This window comes from Delphinus delphis, chromosome 5 (genome assembly GCF_949987515.2).
Source record: "Delphinus delphis chromosome 5, mDelDel1.2, whole genome shotgun sequence".
Taxonomy (NCBI): Eukaryota; Metazoa; Chordata; class Mammalia; order Artiodactyla; family Delphinidae; genus Delphinus; species Delphinus delphis.
Genome location: NC_082687.1, coordinates 44,632,821 through 44,658,081, shown reverse-complemented (window position 1 = coordinate 44,658,081; position 25,261 = coordinate 44,632,821). Strand labels below are relative to the sequence as shown.

The 25,261-nt window shown below is 41.5% G+C and overlaps 1 protein-coding gene and 1 pseudogene across 2 annotated transcripts in view; both read left to right on the top strand.

Annotated features, from left to right (window-relative positions):
• Positions 1-5,356, top strand: part of ANXA3 (annexin A3) — a 53,500-nt gene extending 48,144 nt beyond the window's left edge. For both annotated transcript variants that reach the window (XM_060012299.1, XM_060012298.1), the window contains 2 exons: positions 1,023-1,145; positions 4,854-5,356. In XM_060012299.1, coding sequence (XP_059868282.1) covers positions 1,023-1,145; positions 4,854-4,913 — 183 coding nt within the window. In that variant the 3' untranslated portion in view covers positions 4,914-5,356. The remainder of the gene's footprint in view (positions 1-1,022; positions 1,146-4,853) is intronic.
• A 2,451-nt stretch (positions 5,357-7,807) lies between these two features.
• Positions 7,808-10,393, top strand: LOC132426250 (Y-box-binding protein 1 pseudogene; annotated as a pseudogene).
• The last annotated feature ends 14,868 nt before the right edge of the window (positions 10,394-25,261 follow it).

Genomic DNA, 25,261 nt, shown 5'->3' with positions numbered 1-25,261 from the left:
CATAGGAGGTGCTCAATAAGCATTTGTTGAATGAATGAATAAATGAATAGTGTCAATATTCACCTAACCGTTCAGCGAGAAATGTTACACTTCCCTCTCCTTCATTCTCCTCAGATGATATATCATTAAGTTTTGTCAATCAACCTTTATGAGCATCTCTTCAATCTATCCATTTTCTCCATCCCTACTGCCATTATTCTAGGTCAGGCCATCATCATCATCATCTTTCTGTCTCTGTCTCTCTGTCTCTCCCCTTCTCGCTCTGGTTATGTAATCATCTCTGGATGGGTCCCAAAGCTTCCAGTCTTATTCTGTTATCTTCATCCCACCCTTGCCCTGCAGTCCATTCTTCATACTGTTGCTGTCAAAGGAATTTTCTGAAACCACAAATCGGATCTGATCTCAACACTCTCATGTTTAACAGATTGCAGTAGTTCTTCACACTTGGGATAAAGTCGAATTTCATTTCACGGTTTACAAAGTCTGGCCTTTCTAGACATATTTCTTGCTGTTCCTTCTGATTATTTATGTTCTTGCCCTAAACCATCACACATGCTGTTTCCTGTGTAGGAACACTTGTTTTCCTCTCTGTAAGAACTCCATTCCTTCTTCCCCTGGCTGATTATTTAGGCCCCAGCTTCAATACCACTTTCTCAAACAGACCTTTCTTAATCTTTGATCTATCTTAGGCCTCCCGAGCATATGCTCCCGTAGTACCCAGTCGTTCCCATATGTCAGGTTTTATTGTAATGGCCCATTTTCTCGCCTGTATCCTTTACAAAATTGAAAGTTTAAGCGGGGCATCTCATCTCTGTTTTCAGCATTTGACAATGTGATGGCACAAAGTGCTCAATAAATATTTCTTGAATAAATGAATGTTGATGTTTGATGAAAAATGAGTGAAGGAGAGTCACTGTGGTTGACTATTTTGTGTACCATTATCTATGTCCTGTAAATATAGTTCTATATGTTGTTTTGTGAGCAATGAGATTGGTATTGTGGACACTTGCATTTCTCAACAGGGCGCTGGGACTGATGAGTTTACTCTGAACCGAATAATGGTTTCCAGATCAGAAATTGACCTTTTGGACATTCGAGCAGAGTTTAAGAAGCAGTATGGCTATTCCCTACATTCAGCAATTAAAGTAAGTCTCTTCTTATAAATAGCAAAACATATCATGCCTCTCTCTACCCATCCTTTTTCCCTTATAATTCTCAAAACAGGGAGATATGTGACTTAGGTTTCTCTCTCTTGTCAGTGTGTAAATGTGTTTCCTGAGTTTAAAAGAGTAATAACAAAATATCCCTTAAAGACAGTGATTATTTTTCAGCTCTAAAATCCCAGGCACATAAAAGACACTCAACATTTTTTTCAGGTTTAATGGCCACTAATTTTTCTTCTTTTGTGAATAGCATATGCAAGTTGCTTAACCTGTTTTTTATATTGCAGTATTTTAATTTATTTCAGTTTTTCTTTCTGACAATAGAAGAAAAGTACGTATTTAAAATTTCTTCTTTGTTTGACTCAAAAGATAACATCATTCTGCACCTTGGAGTTCTTTTTGTTTCAGGATATAGGAAGCTTGCTCATTCTTTTTAACAGCTGCATATCATTCCGTTATTTGTATATTTGTACCTACCACATCGACAGATGTTTCAAGTTTCTTGCTATTATAAACAACGCTGCAATACGCATATACAATTTCATAAGGTACAAGTGTATCTGAGGGATAAGTTCTCATGAGTTGGTAGGATTGCTGAGACAGATGTAAATATATCCATAATTTTGGTAAATATTACCAGTTGACTTCCACTGCACCTCAGTTAGTCAACTAGATTCATTCACCAAAATCGTTTTTGTTTTTTGTTTTTAATGAGAGCTGTTGTTTTTGCACCAAACCTTTGCAGGAAAAGATGCATGCCTAAGTTGAAATAGAAAACTTATTCAAAAAGGCAGCTGTCAGGCTGTGCCTGGGGCTTAGCACGGATTCCATCAACTGCTCATACTCAACGAAATTTGAATCGATCTGACACATTACAATAGTTTCAATCAACAGAGAAAGATACAATAACGTTAACTAAATTGTTTTTACCAAGGCAGAAAAGGAGAGGCATATGTTTTATAAAGATTGCCAGTAACAAGGTTGAAACACGAAGAAAGCCTTCAGTTCACCCTTGGCAAACTAGGAAATTCAGTTAACTGGTAGCTCTCCCTGCCCCCCTCCATGGTCTGGGTAATTGAGGCTTATTGTATTAGGAAACATTTAAGCAACGTGTATCTTGACAGAAAAGAAAAATCCATTGCTGCAGAGTTCAGTGTGTAATTTAAAATTATCTAAGGTTTCTTCACTTCTGTCACCTAACATACATTATCAAGTAATCTCATTACGTTTTCAAGACTGACGAATAGGATGTTTTCAATGGTTAAAATTCTGTAATTCAGGAGCTAGAGTTCCATTTTGTACATCATCTCAGCCTTGGGTTCCTCTTCCTTCCTCCTTTAATTTAGACATTTCTCTGCTCATTAACACCTTTCTCAAATGATGACTGGAGGGGAGGAGAAGAGGAAGAGAGTAGGTGAGAACAAATCTGTATTTCTTAATAATAGGATCTTAATTTAAAAATTGGATGAAATTACAGTTTTTGGTAGATTTCCTTTATCAACAAGTTGAGTACCTATTTAATAAATAGCATAATTCCAGGGTCTTTAAAGGAAAATATAATAGCTACCCTCAATTAATTCATAATCTGTGTGGAGACTGAGGTGGGCATAAATAAAACAATTACAAGATAATAATATGAGTTACCACAGTATTCTGCCTAATAATATTTCATATTGATAGTACATACTAAAACGTGAGATTATAAATGCAAAACATTTTTTTTAAAAAAAGAGAGAATAAAGTGGCTGACATAAAGAAATAATATGGGGCTTACCTGGTGGTGCAGTGGTTGAGAGTCTGCCTGCCGATGCAGGGGACACGGGTTCGTGCCCCAGTCCGGGAAGATCCCACATGCCGCGGAGCGGCTGGGCCCGTGAGCCATGGCCGCTGAGCCTGCGCGTCCGGAGCCTGTGGTCCGCAACGGGAGAGGCCACAGCAGTGAGAGGCCCGCGTACCGCAAAAAAAAAAAAAGACGTTTGGGATTAGATAGGGAATATTTCTTGGGAAATGGGTCTTGAGCTTGCCTTTCAGGTGAATAAGCATGTGTTAAGTGCCTCGCATGAGCCAGGTGCCATGCCGGTCAATAGGGTCTCAAAGGGGAATGCTCTAGAAACATATATATGATGAGAAGTAGGAGGCTAAGAATTAATGAGGCACTTGATTGATTAGGAGTCTATCTTGGGAATATAGAAAAATAAAATCTGAGTGGCAATATGCATTCAGTTGAAAGGAAGACTTGAGATCACAGAATTCGTATTCCATTCATTCCATTTAAAATATTTACTGAATGTATATTATGTGCCAGGTTCAGGATTACAATTATAAGTAAAGAAAAAAGTTTTCTGTCCTTGTGGAATTAGAAATAAATGTAAAATTACAACCATGTTCAATGTAAAGGAGATTGTGCTATAAGATCACATAACAGGAGGATTTGACCTATAGGAAGGTTATGATTCAGATCTAAAAATGACTAGACTTAACAAGGCGAAGGCTGTGGGGGTCAGAGGTCAGCAGAGCCTTCTAACAAAAGGAATTGCAAGTGGAAAGATCTCGTGGTGGAGGAAACATTAATGAAAATTGAGGCTGGCGGGACCAGATCATTCAGGACTTTTTCTGACAATGTCTAAGGATTTTGTCTTGCTTAAGAGCGATGGGAGGCCAGTGAAGTGTTTAAATTTTAAGAACATAGTGTTATGACCAGAAGTATATTTAGAAAAGATCCCTGTGACTGTGGAGAATGAATTGGACATAAGATAGAAGGTATGTGGGGTGATGAGTTACTATATTCGTCATATTAGAGTAGCTCTGACTGTAACACAAAATAGTGATGCAAAGCTACTGGTGATACAAAAGGAGGAAAGAGCAAAGACTCAAAAGATATCTAGGAGTTAAAACTTAAGGGACTTGGTATGAACATCTTGGTGTGAGGAGAAAGGAAGGGAAGGAGTCGAGGATGACTCCCAGGTTTCTAACTCCCAGACTCATAACAAACGTGGCATCTTGTACTGTAAGCCTCAATCTCACCTGGTATCTTTTCTGAACCAAGATCCTTTTTTGGCTAGCCTAGGCGAGAGGAACTGGGAAACATACTCTGTGGGGATGTAGTTCATTTCACTTTCTTAAGTCAGGAAGTATAGTTTGGTGTTAAGGAGCCAGGTTAACTGGGTTCGAATCCTCCCTCTGCATTTATTCTCTATATAGTCTGGGGCAAATTTCCCAACCTCTGTTTTTCTCGTTTTACTTATCTGTTAGGTGGAGCTACTATGGTATCTACTGTACAGAGTTATTATAAGGGTTAAAGGAGTTAACCCTTAGAAGAGCAAGTGTTAGATAAATACTAATATAAATATTATTAAAACTATAATTTCCTAAAGTTTTGTGAGAAAAATAAGATTATGTAATATTAGGTAATTGATGCACTCATTTTTTTTAAACGCAAATTGAAATTTAATTGCAGTATATCAGGAATAATTTAAACATCATATATTATAAAGAAGATGCTAGGCTGGAACAGGATTACACTCAGGTGTGAATGGGTGATGGAATTACAGGTGCATTTCACTAAATGGTACAGGTCATGAGCCTTACACGCCAGTGAATCCCCTAGTGCTGTGCGATTTGATTCATTCATGGTCCCCTCATTATTTACGCCATGTCTGTCCTTCTCTCCATCGGTCCTGTCCCTTACAGTCAGATACTTCTGGAGACTATGCAATCACACTCGTAAAGATCTGTGGAGGAGATGACTGAGTCAAGAATGTCATTTCTAAAGGCTGCCTGCTCCCATGACGGACTTTTCCCACAGCTCTAATTACTTCTTTCTCTCAGTATTTATAAGTACAAGCAAGTGTCAAGAGCAACCTGTTTTCCTAATAGAGATTTTCATTGTTCCATAATAATAACAACAACAAAGTGATTATTATCGTAGAACATCTCATCATAATGTAGCCGTTTATAAATGAAATTTTTAAATGACATTAAGGATCAGCTAATACTATCCAAATTATATTTCTGCTTTGGAAGTGAGACTCTTTGTTCTGTTCTAAAACATAAAATGCAAAACAGTGTAATACAAGTTCTTGCCTCTGTAAAAGGTAATCTGTTGTTATCATCAACCAGCATTGTTTGGTACCCGGCACTGACAACTAATGATATTTTAAAACATGTTTTGGTTATAAAGCTTTTGCTGCTTCCATTTGTCTACCGTCTTATTAATCACATTCATCCTTAAGAAAGGAATAAACACGAAGATGTATGTACTCCTGGCTTCCCCTTTCTCGTCTGATCAAGCTAGAGCAGTGGCAATGCATAATAATTTATTTCAGAACACATCTGCTGAACTACTGATCTAACCATTGCCCATCTGAATGGCAAGCACGAATTGTGGTCGTTTCATGTTAAATACTACTTTCCCAGAAGGGGTGTTTAGAATCAAGTTTCTAAGATATGCTTTTCCTCTAAAATAAGTTGGCAAAACTACACATTTCAACAAATCTTTCATGTTACCTTTGAAAGGGACCTAGGATGAAATACCTAGACTAAAAGGAAATATATGAGGTAAAAAATTCTAGTTAGAGTTATTAGTCTGACCTAAAATAGAAATGATAGCTGTATGAGAAACAGTGATGTCCAGGACTTTTAATCAGTGGATTCCACGGGTCAACATTTCTGAGACCTTGCAGAAAGATGGAGAAGTTATTTCTCATTCTGAGATGCATATGGGAACAAAGCACAGGGATTTAGAATCCACATACCAGGTTTTGACATCCTGCCCTACCATTTACCACTCTGTGATGCTGGGAACTACGAAACCCTGCTAAACCAAAGTTGTCTCATCTTAACAGCATTTACCTCTCTCATAGGTTTGTTTTTTTAATAAAAAAAGATTAAGTGAAATGATGCCCGTGAAGCACTTAGCCCTGTGCCTGGACATGGCAAGTGTTCGGTTACCATGTTATCATTTATTATTACCAAGCAACATCAAAATGATCATGACAGCATTGCAACCATTCTTCAATAGACTTCAGTTCACCTACCATGTGACACACCCTGTGCTAAGTTAAGTGTTGGGTACACCAGAGGAACGAAGACTCGTTTCCTTTGCCCAAAGAGCTTAAAATCTGTTCAGGGAGAGAGACCCATGTGGTGGAGGCTTAGAGTACAAGGGGAGGTGACCGGTGATAGGCAGGGGCTAGATTATGAAGGTCTCACAGACCATGCTAAAGAGTTTACAAGCAAGGGAGAGTCATGGAAGGAGCATTCAAGGAGGATTTCAATCAGGGAAATGATTTTTTGGTCAAATTTTTGATCAAGGAAGAGGAATGTGTGGGAGAAGAAAGCTAAAGGCAGGGAGCCCACTTGGCAAATTAATTTTCTAATCAATACTAGACGCGTCAGTCTGAGCTAAGATAATGGCAAGGGAGAAAAGGGGGGGGGGAATATACACACTCAAGAAGTATTTAGGAGGTAAAATTGACAGAACACAATAATCAAAAGGGTCAGGTGTCAAGTATACCCTCACGATTTCGGCTTAAGTGATTTGGTAAGTAAGTGTCTCACCAAGCAATAAATCATTGCTAATACTCATTGAGTGCTTACTGTATATCAGGCACTATGTTGAACAGTGTAGTATATGATAAATCATTAATCCTCAAGGTACTTTCCAATGTAGGCGTTAACTCACAGATACAGGAATGGAAGCTTAGAGAAATTAAGTAACTTGCCCATTGGAGGAGCCAAGATTTAAACCCAAGCAGCCCAACTCACAGTGTCCAGGCTATTAACCACTATTTTGCCTTAGAATTTATCCCACTCCAAGGCCACTGTTCTTTTCAACCCTAGAACTTAGTTATTGGAATGCAGGGATTTTTGTCTGTTGCATTCACTGCTATATCCCTAGTGTTTAGAAAGTGCTTGGCATGTAAAAGGCACTTATCTATAGCATTGCATGTCATGTATTTTATTTATTTTGACTGCTACATATCACTCCATTGTGTAAGTCATATATTCATAAGTATAATTTCTAGGAGGCCACAAGATTGCCCTGGGGGAAGTAGGGGAAGCATCATTTTATCTGGATCCCTTCCCTTTGTGCTTCTTGAAGTGATGGTGCCCCACTATGGCTACAGAAGTAGCCTTCATCTCCAGTCAGTAAGGGGCAGAGTGTAACATGAAAAACACAAAACTAGGAAGGCCTTGGGTTTTTCTCTTTAATGGGTTCTGATCACCAATTTCCCATGTTGGGCAGCGGTTGGGGTGGAGATGAAGATGGCGAGTGGGTCCCACACCAAGAAGCAGTGCTCTGATACCAGCTGCATGTCCTGCAGTTCAGCTCAATTCTGACACTGTCTACCTGGTGCTAGCAAACCCCATAGGTTAAGGGCTCAGTCCTATAAGACTACCCCCCTCTTCAGGTACCAGTCAAGGTTGTCACCTGTGCTTCTGACTGACTGGCTAAAGATTGGAGTTTCCATCAACCTCCACCTTGGGTGTGACCAATTTGTTAGAGTGCTTCACAGAACTCAGGGAAACCTTTACATATGTTTAGCAGTTTATAATAAAAGAATATGGTAAAGGATACAGATTAACATCTAGATGGAAGGGATGTGTAGGGCAGGGTGGGTGGGAAGAGGTGTGGAGCTTCCATGCCCCATCCAGGCCCACCTCCCTCCATCCCCCCTGCCCAGTACCTCCATGTGTTCACCAGCCCGGTAGCTCTCCGAACCCCAGACTATTGGAGTTTCATAGAAGCTTCATCACGTAGGCTTGAGTGATCATGAACTCCATTTTCAGCCCTTTACCCTTCTCAAGAAAACGAGGGGCAGGGCTGAAAATTCCAAGCTTCTAATCATGGCTTTGCCTTTCCAATGACCAGCCCTCATCCAGGAGCCACTCAGAGTCGCCTCCTTAGCAAAGACCAAATATTAGGACAAAAGATACTCCTAATGCTCTTACCACTTAGGAAATTACAAGGGTTTTAAGAGTCCTGTGCCATGAACGAGGGGCAGAGACCAATATATATGTTTTCTGTTATCTCACCAGGGATTCACTGTGTACCTTGTCATAAAAAAGGATAGCTACTAAACCACTGTGAAAGTCAATGTAAATGTTATACATCTCTAAATTCCTAGTCCAGTTCCCTAGTCAGAGTAGGTACATGACAAATCTTAATGACAATTATTTGTAAAGTGGGGTTGTAGATCTTTCCTGCCCTTTGCACCAAATAGGTTGATGTAAGGAGCACAGGAAATAATGCTTGGAGCTACTGTGAAAAGTATTGAATGCTATTCAAACGTGATGTAGAATTGATAGTAAAATTATCATTTTTTGTTGTATATATGAATCAAGGACTTACTATGTGCTGAGTACTATGCTGGATATTTTAGATCTCATTTATTCTCAGAGCATGGTTATATGAGTCAGTGTTATCGCCATTTACAGATGAGGAAAGTGAGGCTCAGAAAGGTTAGGCCCAAGGTTACACAGCGGGAAAACCAAGGTGTAGGATCTAGGTCAGATGGTATTTGTGCATGAGTGAGTATGAAGAAACATAAGAACATGAAGGGAGTGGTGATCACTGGACAGAACCCTGCAAAGAGAAAGGAACTTTGAGATAATGAAAGGCTGCAAGGAAAGCTCTCCTCCAACCCCTCTACTCTCATCCTTCCTGCCTCCTATGCATTGGGCCAGCTGGTAGCTGCTAAAAGTATGTTTCTGATGATTCTGATGGAACGTGGTTATCTCAAGATGGAAAGTTGTTACTGACCCTTCCAAAGAACTGCAATATTTATTTAAATGTTTAAATACTACATGAGAATGAGAGGGGCTGTATAGGGCACAGGACAGTGCGTGGTTTAGTGCACGGGCCCTGAGGTCATGCTGCCCAGATCTGTGACTGTAGGCAAATTACTTGACCTTGCTAAGTCACCTCTTCCTCACCCTTAAAATGGGGACAGTGGTAGTTCCTATCTCATAAAGTTATTTTGATCATTAAACAAGAAAACATTTAAAAGGTGGTTAGCACAGAGTTCTATCGGTAGAGGGAGCGGAGAGCGGACCCCAGAGAGCCCCGAGCAGCCTCACCGCTGCCGCCGGCCTAGTTACCGTCCCAGCCCGGGAGGAGCCGCAGCTGCCGCAGGGGGCCCCAGTCACCGTCGCCGCAGCCACAAGCAGCGAGGCCGAGACCCGGCAGCCGCCCGCCGCCCCCCGCCCTCAGCGCTGCCGACCCCAAGCCCCGCACGACAGGCAGCGGCGGCGCCGGGCGCGGCGGCCCGGGCGGCCTCACACCGGCGGCGCCTGCCGGCGGAGACAAAAAGACCATCGCATCGAAGGTTTTGGGAACAGCAAAATGGTTCAGTGTGAGAAACGGGTGTGGTTTCATCAATAGGAATGACACCGAGGAAGATGCATTTGTTCACCGGACTGCCATAAAGAAGAAGAACCCCAGGAGGCACCTTCGCGGTGTAGGAGATGGGGAGACCGTGGAGTCCGATGTCGTTGAAGGAGAAGAGGGTGCGAAGCAGCAAACGATGCAGGCCCTGGAGCGGTTCCAGCGCAAGGCGGTAAACGTGCCGCAGACCGCGACCACTAGAGCCGCTCTCCACGTCGCAGCGGTCCTCCACGCAACCTCCAGTAGAAGTACCAGAAGAGTGAGAGTGGGGAAAAGGCGGACGGATCCGAGAGTGTCTCCGAAGGCCAGGCCCGACAGCGCCGGCCCTACCGCAGGCGCAGGCGCCCACCTTACTGCATGCGGAGACCCTATGGGCGTCGAGCACAGCGTTCCAACCGTCCCGTGCAGAGAGAGGTGATGGAGGGTGCGGACAACCAGGGTGCAGGAGAACAAGGTAGACCAGTGACACAGAATATGTATCGGGGTTATAGACCACCGTTCCGCAGGGGCCCTCCTCGCCAAAGACAGCGCAGAGAGGACGGCAGTGAAGAGGATATGGAAAATCGAGGAGATGAGACCCAAGGTCAGCCGCCCCCTCAACGTCGGTACCGCCGCAACTTCAATTACCGACGCAGACGCCCAGAAAACCCTAAACCACAAGGTGGCAAAGAGACAAAAGCAGCAGATCTACCAGCTGAGAATGCGTCCGCTCCCGAGGCTGAGCAGGGCGGGGCTGAGTAAATGCTGGCTTACCATCTCTACCATCATCCGGTTTAGTCATCCAACACGAAGAAATGAATATGAAATTCCAGCAATAAGAAATGAACAAAAGATTGGACCTAAAGACTAAAGTGCTTGCTTTTTGCCTGTTGACCGGATAACTAGAACGATCTGCGTTACCTATGCAGCATGGGGTTTTTTATTATTTTTACCTAAAGACGTCTCTTTTTAGTAATGACATACGTGTTTTGTTTTTTTTTTTAAAAAAGCCTGGTTTTTCTCAATACATCTTTAAAGGTTTTTAAATTGTTTCATATCTGGTCAAGTTGAGATTTTTAAGAATCTCATTTTTAATTTGTAATAAAAGTTTACAGCTTGATTTTTTCAAAAAAGTCAACAAACTGCAAGCACCTGTTAATAAAGGTCTTCAATTAAAAAAGAAAAAAGAAAAAGATGGTTCGTATAGTGCTTAGCGTATGGTAAGCCCTCAAAAAATGTTAGCCCAGATCATATTATTATTAGCGTATTATTCAAGGGCCATGTTTTTTATTGCCTCCAATTTCCACAAGGTGGCAGGTCGAGTTCAAAGTGGACCCCATGGCTCTGTGTCCCAAAGGCAAAACCTATTTTTAATTGTTTCAGAATAACTGGGACAATTATGAATTGTTCAGAAACATCTTCATTGTCTATAGAATGTTTGGCACGGTCCAGGCATCTTACTGTTGCTGAAAAACCCTTCTTAATGGACCATATGGATGATTTAATTTAATCCTCTGTTTCTCACGATTCCCGGCACCGTCTGCATTTACATGAAATGTATATTAACTCTTCCAGGGATCACCTGGCTGAGTACATTCAAGTCATCTCGTTATGCACTAAGTTTAGTCCCTGGAAGACTGTGAAGAGGAGACAACGAGCAAGCTGGAAGGAGTCCTGGTCTCTGTGACTGGTGAACTGTAGAAGGCAGGAGATCTGTACACCTCATCTTAGAGTGACAGGGTGTTTGCTCATGAGGAGCTATAACAGGGCATATTGAGGGAAATGTTTCAATAGTAGAATTCAGACTTTTCTTCTATGTATCTATCCTCTTTTTCCATTTCCCTAATTTCATGTCATATTGCTAACCTCCAATTTCTACAATTTTACTTTGTCTTTAACGCATTGGTTTTGGGGTCAGATCACACTGGGTCCAAATCCTGACTCCACTACCCATGATGGCAGTGATTATAGCAGCACATATTTGACAAATACTTCTTTACACCGCCATTCTTTTTTTAATTAATTTTTTAATTGAGGTAACATTGACTTATATAAGTTTCATGTGTACAGTGTTATATTTCTACTTCTGTATACCCTACAACATCAATTCTTTACCTGATAATAACAAAACCTACCTGAAAGAGTTGTGAGGATTAAATGAAATAAAGCACATGAAGGATTTAATTCAATCAGAAATAGTTACTAGTAATTACAATGGCATAGCCTTGCCCAGCAAGTGGCAGATAGAACGTGTTCAATGAGCATTTGTAGAGTAAATAAATGATACTTATTTTAGTACTTCACAGTGATAGTAACTCTTAAGACTGGCCTTGGATATCTTCAAGGGAAACGCTCACTGAAATCAGTGTGATCTTGTCAAATGTGTTCTCTGATTATGGGAGTCCAGTGATATATAAAGCTCCCCAGGCTTGTTTCCTGCCCACCACTCATAATTGTGACATGTGAGCATTCAAGTTACTTAACCTTTCTGTGCCTTGATTTCCTTATCTGTAAAGCCAGGGTGGCAATAGCATTTAATACTTCAGATTCAGATAGGTGTGAGGCTTCAGCAAGTCAGTTTAGGTAAAGCACATAGCACAGAGCTTGCCATACCTTAAGTGCTCAATAAATGTTAGCTGTTATCCTCTGGCTCGGTTTGGAAGACCTACCATTGCTTCTATTTGATTCACTTGGGGGATTTTGGGATGTTGGAAAGTCAACGCTTCTAGTTTGTAATTAGGAAAGAAGATAAAGCAGACCTCTTGGCAATTTCCTGCGTATGAAACCTTGTGTTTTATGAACCACGGAAAGTACCCCAAATTTCTTTTCAACCCACCCCAGCAAATTGACAAATTCGGACCTTTCCCACCCACTCTCTGTACATCTCCCGTGGGACTATGAAAATAAAGGAAGTATTCGTTGCTTTGTGCATAAGCTGTTTTCCTAGTGGTATATTTCTTCTAGTTTCGACAAACTCAAGCTTTCTGCCAGTTTTATCTACCAAAGGGTCAGCCCTGCTCCAAGACCAGAGTTTGCCTGTTTCTGTGGATTTTGCAAAGTCAAAAGTGGGAGAGAGGCAAATTTCAAGTGAGGAGAGTTACAGAGTAGGAGTAGCACTGAATGGCTGCTGCAGTGAACAGTAAAAAGAAATCCCCAGTCTTCAAACCCAGGACACCAAAACAGCCCATTCAGCTGCATGAGTTTTAAAACACAATTATGCATGAGGGAGAACGGGCCATCAAAACCTACTGGAGTCCTCTGCTGGCACAAGCTTTGTGGAACTGGATGTGGCAATAAATAATGGCCAGGGTGACTTGCAGAGCTCTGGGCTTGCCCTGAAGTAACTGATACAGTATCAACCACCAGAAAAAAGAGAACTTTGACAAAGGATACTGAGATGAAATCAGCTCCCACATACAGGAGCATGCCACAGTGGGGTAGAAGGTGGGGAGAACAAAGGTCCGGGCGGGAAGTGAGCGAGAAGGAGACAAAGTCACACCTCCCGTTAGAGAACTGCAGGCAGAGCAGAACTAGCCTATACCAGTGCTCCTGGCCACATCTGTCACGCGAAGGTTAGAGGTTTTCAAAGTGGAAAATTTAAACTTTTCGTTTTGCTTTGTGTTAGAGAGTCAAGTCTACAGAGACAAATTCACATCATGTATTACACATTCTGTGTAAACAGGTGTTGACTGATGTCTTCATGCAAAATATCTTCTTTGGTTGGCTGTCAGTCAAACCAAGTCTGTGAGTCCTTTATTCCTTCAAGTATTTATTGCGTGGTAACCATGGACTAGGAACTGTGCTAGGTGCTGGGGTTACAGGATGAATAAAGCTACTCATTTTCTGACTTCAAAGACTTGATATTCTGGGGAATGAGAAAGAGAAAGTAAAGACAGATACCCAGCTAATTAGTAAATACAGTGTGGTGGTGGTGGTGATGGTGACAGTGGTGATAGTGGTGATGGTGGTGGTGGTGATGATGGTGACGGTGGTGATAGTGGTGATGGTGGTGGTGGTGATGGTGGTGATGGTGGTGATGGTGGCGATAGTGGTGATAGTGGTGATGGTGGCGATTGGTGGTGGTGGTGATAGTGGTGATGGTGATGGTGGTGGTAGTGATGGTGGTGATGGTGGTGGTGTTGGTGATGGTGGTGGTGGCAGTAGTGATAGTGGTAGTGATGGTAGTGGTGATAGTGGTAGTAGTGGGGGTGATGGTGGTGGTGATGATAGTGATCATGGTGGTAATAGTGATAGTGGTGCTGGTGTTGGTGGTAATGTTGGGGGTTGATGGTGGTGGTGGTGGATGGGTGTGGGGAGCAGGCAGACCTGGCTGCCCCGCCTTGAAGATGTTTGACCTCAGACAAGATTCTCACACTGTTGCTCCTGACTTCCAGAGTTGACAAATAAAATATTTAAAGAAACTGCTGATTATTAGATGCTCAATTAAAAACTGTTAAAGTCCTATATGGCAATGATTAAGAGTCTAAAGCCAGTCTAGTTCAGGTTCAAATTCTAGCTCTAAACATACTAGTCATGAACAAATTATTTAAACTCTTGGTGCCTCCGTTTCCTTATCTGTGAAATTTGATAGTAATAATTAAACCAACCACCTCAGATTAAACAGATTAAATAGATCAATGCATGTAAGCACTTAGAACAACCCAATGAATAGTATGCTCTATGTGAGTGCTAACTCTTTATCATGAACTATAGTAAGATGTGATATGCTCTGTAACGATGCTATTTAAAACGCTGTGAACTACTATGCATCATAACATCTTATGGAAAAACCCAAATGAACTTTTTGGCCTGCCCAGTAGATATAGATATAGATAGGCAGATAGACAGACACACGTATAAAAGAGATACTTGATATTTTGCTACATAGGAAAAAAAAAGAACATGTTAACAACACAGAGGGAAACAGAAAACCAGAGAGACTAGAAGAACACACATGACAGTGGTAACTGTTCATCTCTGGGTGGTCTGATTACAGGTAACTCATTTTGTGCCCCTAAGTTTTGTGTTTTATAAAATTTTAACAGTTATTGGTTCACTAATTTTAAAACATTTAAAAATGTTTAAGGAAGGAAGTAAGGAAGTTTGGTGATTAAAAGGTGTGTAGAGGGCGCAGTGTGGTGGCGCAGTGGTTGAGAGTCCGCCTGCCGATGCAGGGGACGCGGGTTCGTGCCCCGGTCTGGGAGGATCCCACATGCTGCGGAGCGGCTGGGCCCGTGAGCCATGGCCACTGAGCCTGCGCGTCCGGAGCCTGTGCTCCGCAATGGGAGAGGCCACAACAGTGAGAGGCCCACGTACCGCAAAAAAAAAAAAAAGGTGCATAGAGCTCCAATGAAGGATTGATAAGATCTATCAGGGAAGGTGTAACCGGGAATGGAAACTCTGAGCCAGGTATTAAAGAAATTAACTAGTAGGGGCTTTGAAGACATACAGACTGGTACAGAGATGAGGACGAGCTCCCAAGAACTGCCCGATTATGTATTATTTGATTACATGGGAAAGTCATGCAGCAAACAGTGCATGGGATAACTGGACCATCAACCCTCAGTGAAGAGCCTTCTCTGGGCCTGAATATCGAGCCCATCCCTCGTGTTCACTTGTTGTCCTGTTTTCTGTGGTTTCTGGTGGAAAGTTTTGTTCCTCTCTCTCTCACTCTCTTTTTCTCTCTCCAATTTCAGAAATCTCATTGTGGAATCCTGTCTGTTGAAGAGAGCTAGAGACCAGTTTAAGTCTTTGTGATGGAACCCACAGAATAGATGTTAATTATATTACCTACTTTCCAGACACTGACAGGTAATCTGAGAGACATGTAGACCTCCCTGTCATGGCTGAGAACCAGTGTAAGTTCCATCTTGTGGATGTCCACTCAAAGCTGAGTCTTTCCCAGGAAGTGGGTGATACAGAGTGATGTTCAGCTGGGAATGGTCCTACTTTTCCAGCTCTTCCTGTACCTCTGGACTCTAAGGTGGTACCAGCCTGTGCCACAGGCAGGGCCCACCAGCTCAGGGCACCTGGCAGTTATCTTCTGGGTACCAGCCTGCACCTTAGCCTTCTGACACTGGAGGGCTAAATGCAACAGCAATGACTGGAGAATGTCTTCAGTTTATTCCTGTATGTTTCTGGAGAGAAGACCTGGTGACAGGGAAAAAGCAGCTTCCTTCTTCTCTCTACCTCCTCTCTCTTCTTAAGCCCTCTGCTTTAATTTCTGGCTGACTTGAGCAATGTTGACAAGACAAAGAGAAGTCTTTCCACTGTTTAGTCTACTTTTAATTATTTCAATATGGAGACCTTCCCTGGCCACCAGGCAACAACTGTCCATTCTTGATTTTCTCCTCTTTCTTACTTCTGGGTGCTGGGGATGTAGTTTGGTCGGACCAGGTGCAGCCAGAAACTTCGTGGGAGGTCCAAGCTTTCCCAGAATTTATAATCTACCCAGAGAAAGCCCCTGTGGGGAAACTCCACAGATCTTTCTCTGGCTACACCTCTGGGAACACTGCGGTTGTCCTACTTCTCCTGGGCTGCTCTTGGCTTCCTCAGTGTGATGGTTCTGTCTTCTTTCTTCAGGAAAAAGTCTCCCTGACCTCTCCCTTCCTAGGTATAAAGGAAAGACTCTAGGCTTTGGAGCCACACTCTGAGTTCAAATGCCACCTACTTGCTGTGTAACTTTGGGCAAATTACTTCGTGAGGCTGATCCACCATTTCCTTTTGTTTATAAAATGGGAGTAGTGAAATAAGTCAGACAGAGGAAGACAAATACTGTATGATCTCACTTAAACGTGGAATCAAAAAAGAAAAAATATGGCACTCAGATACAGAGAACAGATTCGTGGTTGTCAGAGGTGGGGTTTGGGAGGCGGGTGAAATGGGTAAAAGTGGTCAAAAGGTACAAACTTGCAGTTATAGGATAAATAACTCATGGGGATGTAATGTAGAACATGGTGGCTATAGTTTCTAACACTGTACTATATATTTGAAAGTTGCCAAGAGAGTAAACCTTGAACTTCTCATCACAAGAAAAAAAAAAATCTAACTATGTATGGTGATGGATGTCAGCTAGCCTTACTCTGGTGATCATTTCACCATACATACATGTATATACCAAATCATTATGTTGTACACCTAAAACTAATACAACGTTAATGCCAATTATATCTCAATTTGGAAAAAAGATGGGAATAATTTATGTAACTCATAGTGCCAAGAGGCCCGAGGAGGGAATAATGGAAGATATGAAGAGTTAAATGAGGTAACAAAAGTTACCTAACAAAAAGCACCTAACACAACATCGGAAATACAGTAATAATTGGACATTATTTACACCTTTTGCCAGTTTCCCAGTCTCCTTTGCTATACCTAGTACATGTATATGAGCCTTTTTGTTTCAAGTGTTTTCCTATTAACAATTATAGGGCAACTGACACAGTACTGCATATTCTGTTTAACGACCGTGGGGAAGTTTGACAGCTTAACAAATCATCCTTGACTCCCTTGCAGAGAGGAGAATTCAGCTTCCCTTGGACTTTGGCTTTAAGACCTCACATTGTTTTCTCAGAAAACAGACCTGAAGACCCGGTAGGTGTTAACGGTGCTCTGATCCTTTCAGGTGTCTTCGTTTCAATAATAATAATAAACACCAGTTTCTTAGCACTGAATATGAGCAATCTGTAGATGTTATCTCCTTTAACCTTAACTCCATGAGGCAGGTGACATCATCCGCATTTATAGTTAGGAAACTGAGACTCAGAAAGGCTAAGTGCCACCCTACATCACATAACTAGATCATTCTGAAACCACAAGACAAACCAAGATATCTAATGGCTCCAGAATCCATGTTCTTGGCACTCTCACCAAGGTGCCTTGAGGCAACAGTAGCAGCAGTTGCAAAGCTCTTTACTCGAGAGGCCTTTTTCCAAGGGGAGAAGGGTCTGGAAACTTGGAGCTCTCATGACCCACCTGGCTTCTCGCACCAAGCAATTTCACAATACATCACCGGCATCTAACATTCATAAGTAATGAAGCCAAAATTAGTCCCTCGGAAGTTTACAGATCAGTAACCTAAAGTCATCTAGTACAGGACAAAAGCCACCATGATAAAGAAAGCAGTGACTGTATCTTTAAATCTGGGGTGATTTGGTCAGGAGGCCCTCAGACCCGAAGTGATCGGTTGACTGCATGTCTTCTGCTCGCTGAGAACCGTGCTATCAAGACTGGAGAACTCCAGAGTGGTCGAGGCAGGGCACAGGTGAAAGGGCAGAGTTGGAAGCCTGAACAAACTTTTCCCCATGACTTACAGAACTTCCCTAGTTCTGCGTTTCCCATACTTTCTGAGGGGGAAGTAGGCTCCTTTTTAGTCTTCTTTTCCCCATGCCTCGCAGAGCAGCAGTACTGGAACCACTCAGCCACGCGGACTGGGCAGCATCTAAAGGTCACGTCGCTGGCGGGTGCAGTTTGAGTAGAAGTGATTGCAGATGTGCAGGCCAACATCCAGAGGGTCAGCAGGGCCAGGGCCTGAGCCATGGGGCCATCCACGTTTTCTGGAGTGGAAGGGGAATACGAGTCAAGACAGGATTGAAGAACAGGAAGATCGCGCGGAGCTCTGGAAGAGAAGCAGCAGAGTCGCCCTTTGTCCCAGTGTCCTCTTTAACAAGGCATTGGTGAAGGAATAGCGCATACTGATGGCCTACTGTGTACTTAGCACTATGCTGCATGCTTTATAGAGGCCCTTAGGCACAGTAATGTTAGAAAGGCCTCGTTTGTCCTAACTCTGCTACCAACTAGCTTGGAGAAATTGGGAAAATCATTCAATCTCTCTGAGTGTTTATGTCATCTTTAAAATTGCTGCAGCGGGAGAGGCCACAGCAGTGAGAGGCCTGCGTACCGCAAAACAAACAAACAAAACAAAACAAAATTGAACTAATAATATCTATATTTATCACTGAGCCCATCAATATTAATTGAAGACCTACTGTGTGCTAAGCATTATAAAAGCTGGATATACATGTAGGTAAATTAAAATAAACCAGTATCTTATAAATAAGTTCTAGGAATGTAATGTACAGCATGATTATAGTTGAAAATACTGTACTGCTTATTTGAAAGTTGCTTAGAGAGTAGATCTTAAAAGTTCTCATCACAAGAAAAAAATTGTAACTATGTGTGATGGACATTATTAAACTTATTGTGAGAATCGTTTTGCAATACATCAAATCATTATATTGTATACCTTAAACTTGTATATCACGTTATATGTCAATTATCTCAAAATCTCAATCTGTCTCAATAAAGCTGGAAAAAAATTTTAATAAAATAAAATAAATCAGTGACTATTTTTGTGGCACTTGCAATCTACGTATACAGGCAAGCGTGGTAAATTACATAAAATGCTTGGAATCTGGCAATTATTATTTCATTTAATCTTCACAGCCATCCTATGAAGAATATGCTCTTTTCACATCAACATTATCTGCTATTGTTAACTTTTGAAACTAAACCTAGGCAGATCCAGACTGAAAAAAAAAAAAAAATACTGAGTACTAGATTCATCTTAATTGCAGAAGTTAAACGGCCATCATTAGTTGATGGTTCCATATAAAGTCAGTTTGAGAATGTGGTATTTTTGATATTCAAAAATAGACCATGTCTTTCATTGATTCGTGCCTTCTGTCACTGAATATTTGTGGTCCATCATTGTATTCTTAGCACCTAACCCAGTACTTGGTACATTTTAGGTGATTGATACATAATTGCTGAATAAAATTGAGCACTTATTACATTACATTATTACCAGGCATTAATTCTGAAAATTGCATCGTATCTGATCTTTGTTCTTAGAAATTGCGTTAGGGCCTGTGGATGAAAACATAAAATTCTGGCCCAGTAAGCTTTAGAAAGCTATGTCAATAGAAATGAAGGTAGGGAAGAGTGGTAGAGACCAGTCTTAAATGAGGAGAGTCCCCCCATGACTCCAAAATAACCCCTCTGTCGCTACTCTGAACCTATCTCTTCTTGCTCCAAGATATTTCTCATCATGATGAGTGTTCCCCAAGATTCTGCCCCTAGATTTCTGCTGTACTAGAAAATGTATGGATTTTAGAGTCTCTAAATCAAAGTCCCAGAACTTACAAGCTGGGTAATTTTTGTGAAGTTACTTATTCTTAACCTCTTAGCTTCTTCTTATGTAAAACTGGAGCAAGGCCAAATTCTCTGGTCAAGAAGATGAAATAAAATGCTGTATCTGAGAGTAGCTGGCAAAATGAATGAAAGGATGGGAAAGTAGACACAGGTGTAAGTCCATGTTACAGTAAAGCCAGGGGGAGAGGAAGTGTAGAATGTCATTGGTGCCCCCGCGAAATCCCCTTGACTCTCAGCATTCCGTACATGCTGACTGCTCTCACTGCAAGTGCCTTCAGCCTTTATCTCTCTCCAGGAGCTTGGTAACTTCTCTGGGTCAGCGTGCCAGGGAGTTACCAAGAGACTTAAAGAGAAATGGAGAGGTGGGCTCAGGGTGCAGCTAAAGTTAGCTAGCACTGGGTAGGAAGTGAGCATATCTTTAGAGCTCTGAATTTTCCTGCAAAAACACAGAGTAACTTGATAACACAAGAGGAGAAGATGAATGAGAAGAGTGCGAGGGATAGGAGCAAAACGAAGAGGAGGAAGAGCTCCCAACTAATTATTATCTACCAAGTTACTACTACTACCTACTAGTTCTTTCCATTTATTTCCATGGGGTCTTTGAATGTCAAGTCTGGGGTGTGACTTGAAGCTCTCACGCTAAGAACTATTGGGAGAATGGCGATTTCGTAGGAGAACATGTTTCAGGCGAGAAGAAGAAAGAAAGAGGTTTTAAAAATGGGTTTATGGGGCTTCCCTGGTGGCGCAGTGGTTGAGAGTCCGCCTGCCGATGCAGGGGACGCGGGTTCGTGCCCCGGTCCGGGAAGATCCCACATGCCGCGGAGCAGCTGGGCCCGTGAGCCATGGCCGCTGAGCCTGCGCGTCCAGAGCCTGTGCTCCACAACGGGAGAGGCCACGACAGTGAGAGGCCCACGTACCGCAAAAAATAAAAAATAAATGGGTTTATGTTAATAGAAATGTAATGGTTAATTTCATGTGTCAACTTCGCTAGGCCACAGCACTTGGTTATTTGATCAAACATTATTCTATGTTTCTGTGAAAGTATTTTTAAGATGTGATTAACATTTAAATCAGCAGACTGTGAATAAAGCAGATCACCCTCTGTAATGTGGGTGGGCCTCATCCAATCAGGTGAAGGCCTTCATGGAAAAACACTTTCCTCCCCTGATGAAGGGGAAATTCTGCCAGCTGGCTGCCTTTGGACTTGAGCTGCAACTTCAGCTCTCCCCTGAGTCTCCAGATTGCTGACCCAACCCTGCAGATTTTGGACTTGCCTACCACCACGATGGCATGAGTCAATTCCTTAAATTAGTCACTCTGTCTCTGTCTCTTTCTCTCTCTCTCTCTCTCTCTGTACCTCTCAGTAGATAGATAAATGATAGGGATGGAGATGTAGAGATGTACATATAAATAGATACATACTATATCTACATGTCTACACCTAGATACATACATACACACCTTATTGGTTCTGTTTCTCTGGAGAAACCTGACTAATACAGGGACCCAGGGACTTTTCCCACAATGGAGTGGGGGTTCCAAAGTTTCCAGCGAAAGGCAAAATGGTAATGGAGTGAGGGAGAACAGAGATGAGGTGAGAGGGGCGAGACTGACCGAATGGGGAATTTGAGGGTAAGGAACAGATATGAAAGATTCATGAGAATAAAGGCATAAACCCTCATCAATTAGGTTTCATTGCAGAAAACAGACCATTCTGGTTATTTTAATGGAGTTTGGATTTAACACACGGAATTGGGTACTTACAAAACCTTAGGAAAAGCTGAGTTTCTGGAAATGAATCCTAGAACAACACAGCCAATGGGCCTTCCAGGGAGCTGCTTCCCGGCCACAATCGGGAAGACAGGCACTCGGAGCTCGCCACTGGAAGCATTAACTTCAAGAACACCCGACTTTAGCTTATTCCAGGGAACCCAACACAATGGGGGCCAACCCTTCTGCTGGGTACTACTAGTAGGCGCAATGCCTAGTGCCAGCAGTACATTTAGGAACCCATAAAACTATTTAAATTTCTTTTAAAATTAGAAGAAAAAAAGAAATTTTAGGTTGAATTAAATGTTTAAATATATAATAATAATATATTAATCTTTATCCCAATGCAGTCGTGGAATATAATTTTTTTTAATGGAGGAAGGGGCCCATGAAGGCAAGAGTACCTGCTAGGGCCAATGAAAGACTTAATGTGGCCCCAAAAGCCATTGCTGCTGCCCACTTTGTAATTGCCTTGTGACACCTGTGAAACTAGTGACCAGATCCTGTAATGTGCTGCAGAAAAAGCGTGCTGGACAAAAGAGAGAGTGAAAAAAGAAGAAACTCTCGCTTCCACCTTCTTAACTGATGCAAATGCATCTAATCAGTAGAAATTATTTGTATCTAAATTTCTAGCTCCAGAGGAGTCTGGAACATATGGTTTTTAGATTTCCAGTCTCCACAGTACCAGAAGACACACACGAAGGAGGTTGGAGTGGATGCTAGAACCTCTCACCACATCCACCACACTTGCGTTAGTTACAGGAGTACCAAGAGTACGGCAGGGCCTCATGCTAGAGGAAAGGGAGGACAGAAGGCCCTAATGTAAAAAAAGTTAAACTTTGCTGAAAATGAAAGAAATGCTGCTTTACTCTCCAAGGCACAGCATATGTTTCTGTCCAGTAGTGACAGTGAGTTTCAAGTTCTGACCCCACCCTAATCCAAACAGATGTTACAATTAGACTGTACCAGTCTATTCCCCCTATGCAATTTTACTAGCAAAGAATCCACAAATGAGAGGATGGGGTAATTCATCTTCAAGTAAACAGCAGCTTCCAGCTTCTCTTGGTACTTTTCCTCCCCTCTGATCTCATCTTTACCACTCTTCCCTTTGCTCACTGTGCTCCAGCAGCATATGCTCCTAAACATGTCAAACACGCTCACCTCAGGGCCTTTGCCCTTGCTACTCCTAAGTAGGAAATAGCCTGACTTACTCTCTCACCTCCTTTAGGTCTCTCTTCAAATGCCATCTTCTCTGTGACACTTTATGTAAAAGGACAACCTCAAGCACTCCCTGTCTCCCCCTCTGCTCTAGTTTCCTACTTAGCACTTATTACCTTCTGACACTCCCTACTTTTTTTTTTGAAGTATAGTTAATTTACAATGTTCTAGTTTCAGGTGTATAGCACAGTGATTCAGATATATATATATATATATATATATATATATATATATACACATATATATATTCTTTTTCATATTCTTTTCCATTATGCTTTACTACGAAATATTGACTGTAGTTCCCTGTGCTAGACAGTAGGACCTTATTGTTTATCCATTTTATATATAGTAGTGTGTATCTGCTAATCTCAAACTTCTAATGTATCCCTCCCCTACCCTCTTTCCCCTTTGGTAAACTGGTGCAGCCACAATGAAAAACAGTATGGAGGCTCCTTAAAAAACTAAAAATAGAATTACCATATGATCCAGCAATCCCACTCCTGGGCATATATCCAGAGAAAACTTTAATTCAAAAGATACATGCACCCCGATGTTCATAGCGGCACCAGTTACGATAGCCAAGACATGGAAGCAACCTAAGTATCCATCGACAGAGGAATGGATAAAGAAGATGTGGTACATATACACAGTGGAATACTCCTCAGCCATAAAGAAAGAATTAAACAATGCCATTTGCAGCAACCTGGATGGACCGAGATATTATACTAAGTGACGTAAGTAAGGCAAAGACAAATACCATATGATATCATTTATATGTGGAATCTAAAATATAATACAAATGGACTTATTTACAAAACAGAAACAGACTCACAGACATAGTAAACAAACTGACACATTCCATTTTACATATTTGATGAGGATGTATTTTCACCTCTAGAAAATAAGTTCTATGAAAACAGGGACTTTGTTCAGTGCTGTATCCTTAGCACCTGGCTAAGTGCTAGTAGTAGTGCCTGGCTAATTAAGTGCTCAAAAGAATTTGTGAAGGAGTGAATGAATGAATGAAAAGTGTTCACACTCAGGTTCTTTTCTCCCAGCTAATTTATTTTTGCTAACCTGATCATCTTTGAAGTTCTTTGAGATATCTATCATCTATTTATCTATCTACCCATCATCTATCTATCATCTATCTATCTATCTATCATCTATCTATCATCTATCTATCTATCTATCATCTATCTAGTGTTTAGATCCATGCACAGAACTGAAACCGAGAAGAATTACATCAGCAAGTCCTCTGCTTCAGTAATCCAAATTTATAGCTCAATGCTTCCTTGGTAGTTAATATCTCATTTTATATGTGATGAGAGACCCAAAGAAAAGTAACCTGCTGAGGGTTGCACAGGAACAGAGTTTAGGTCCCCTAATTCTGAGCTCAGAGTATTTTCTGCTCTAAACCATTGTGACTTGTATTTTTTTAGTATTATTTTCATGTGTATCCTAGGAATATTTGTGGGAAAAAATGACTAACAAGGGCAATCCTCCCTTTTATTTTTGTTGAGCCTAGAAAATGACATGGCTCTATGTCCTTGGCCATGCGTGGTTTAAGTAGTAGTATCATGAGTTATGCAATTCACATGTGAGAAGGATTCATTTATGCCTGTTTTTTAGAACTTTCCCCCTTTTAGGAGGTACAATCTGTTGAAAAGAACCAGCACAACCTCACAACTTATTATGTAAATTCTTATAAATACTGGTTACAGAAAAGTTTTACCCAACCATTATCATTCACTATGTTCCTATCATCTGTTAAAAATATGACATCCAATTAGGTAATGTTAGGTTTCTAGAAGGTTGAAACGTTCATCATTTTGGCAAATGAAAAGTAATTGCTAAATTCACCAACCAGGGTACAGACTAAATTCATCTTGACCTGGGAGTTTCCAAACACTGAATTTTTAAGAGAATGTCTAAAAGCATCTTGTGCTGAAACCATTATTGCCAACTAAATGGTTCTGTGTACTAGATTCATCTGACCTTAAAAGAATTCCTATAACATTCCCCCCTGTTCTTGTTCCTGTGAGGCTGGCAATCAGAAAAGTGAGTCATTGGTTAGGCTTAACTTTTGGACAGACATCTTATTTGCAAATGGATGGTACCCAGAAATTCTATTCTAAGATTGGAAAGACTTGTAGCAAGTTTTTCCTGGGACAGATTTGCAATGACATTTGATAGAAAAAAGAAGGGTGTGGGTCTAGATAGCTAGAGGGAATTTCAGCTGTGCGAAGGCCATCTAAAGCATCAAACTTCACTGGGGAAAATTCTGGAAGCCCTGCCAGCTGGCGAGGTTAGAGTCTAGCAATAGGGATTAAGTTGGTCCTAGAGGTGAGAGGACGTGGCCTCTTATCACTAACCTGAAGGAGAATGGCACTACATAAAGTCTTTTTCAGACCCAAGGAGTATGCAACTAAATCCTAGTAAAATGACTTTTCAGTTTTGTTTTGTTTTTTGAAGCCAGTCCCTTGTTGTCTGCAATGCAATTCTCCAGAAAATAACCCTAACTCCACTCTTTTTCTTTCAAGAAAAGGTATGGGATGCAATTGAGTGACAGTACATTATTATAGGATATTTT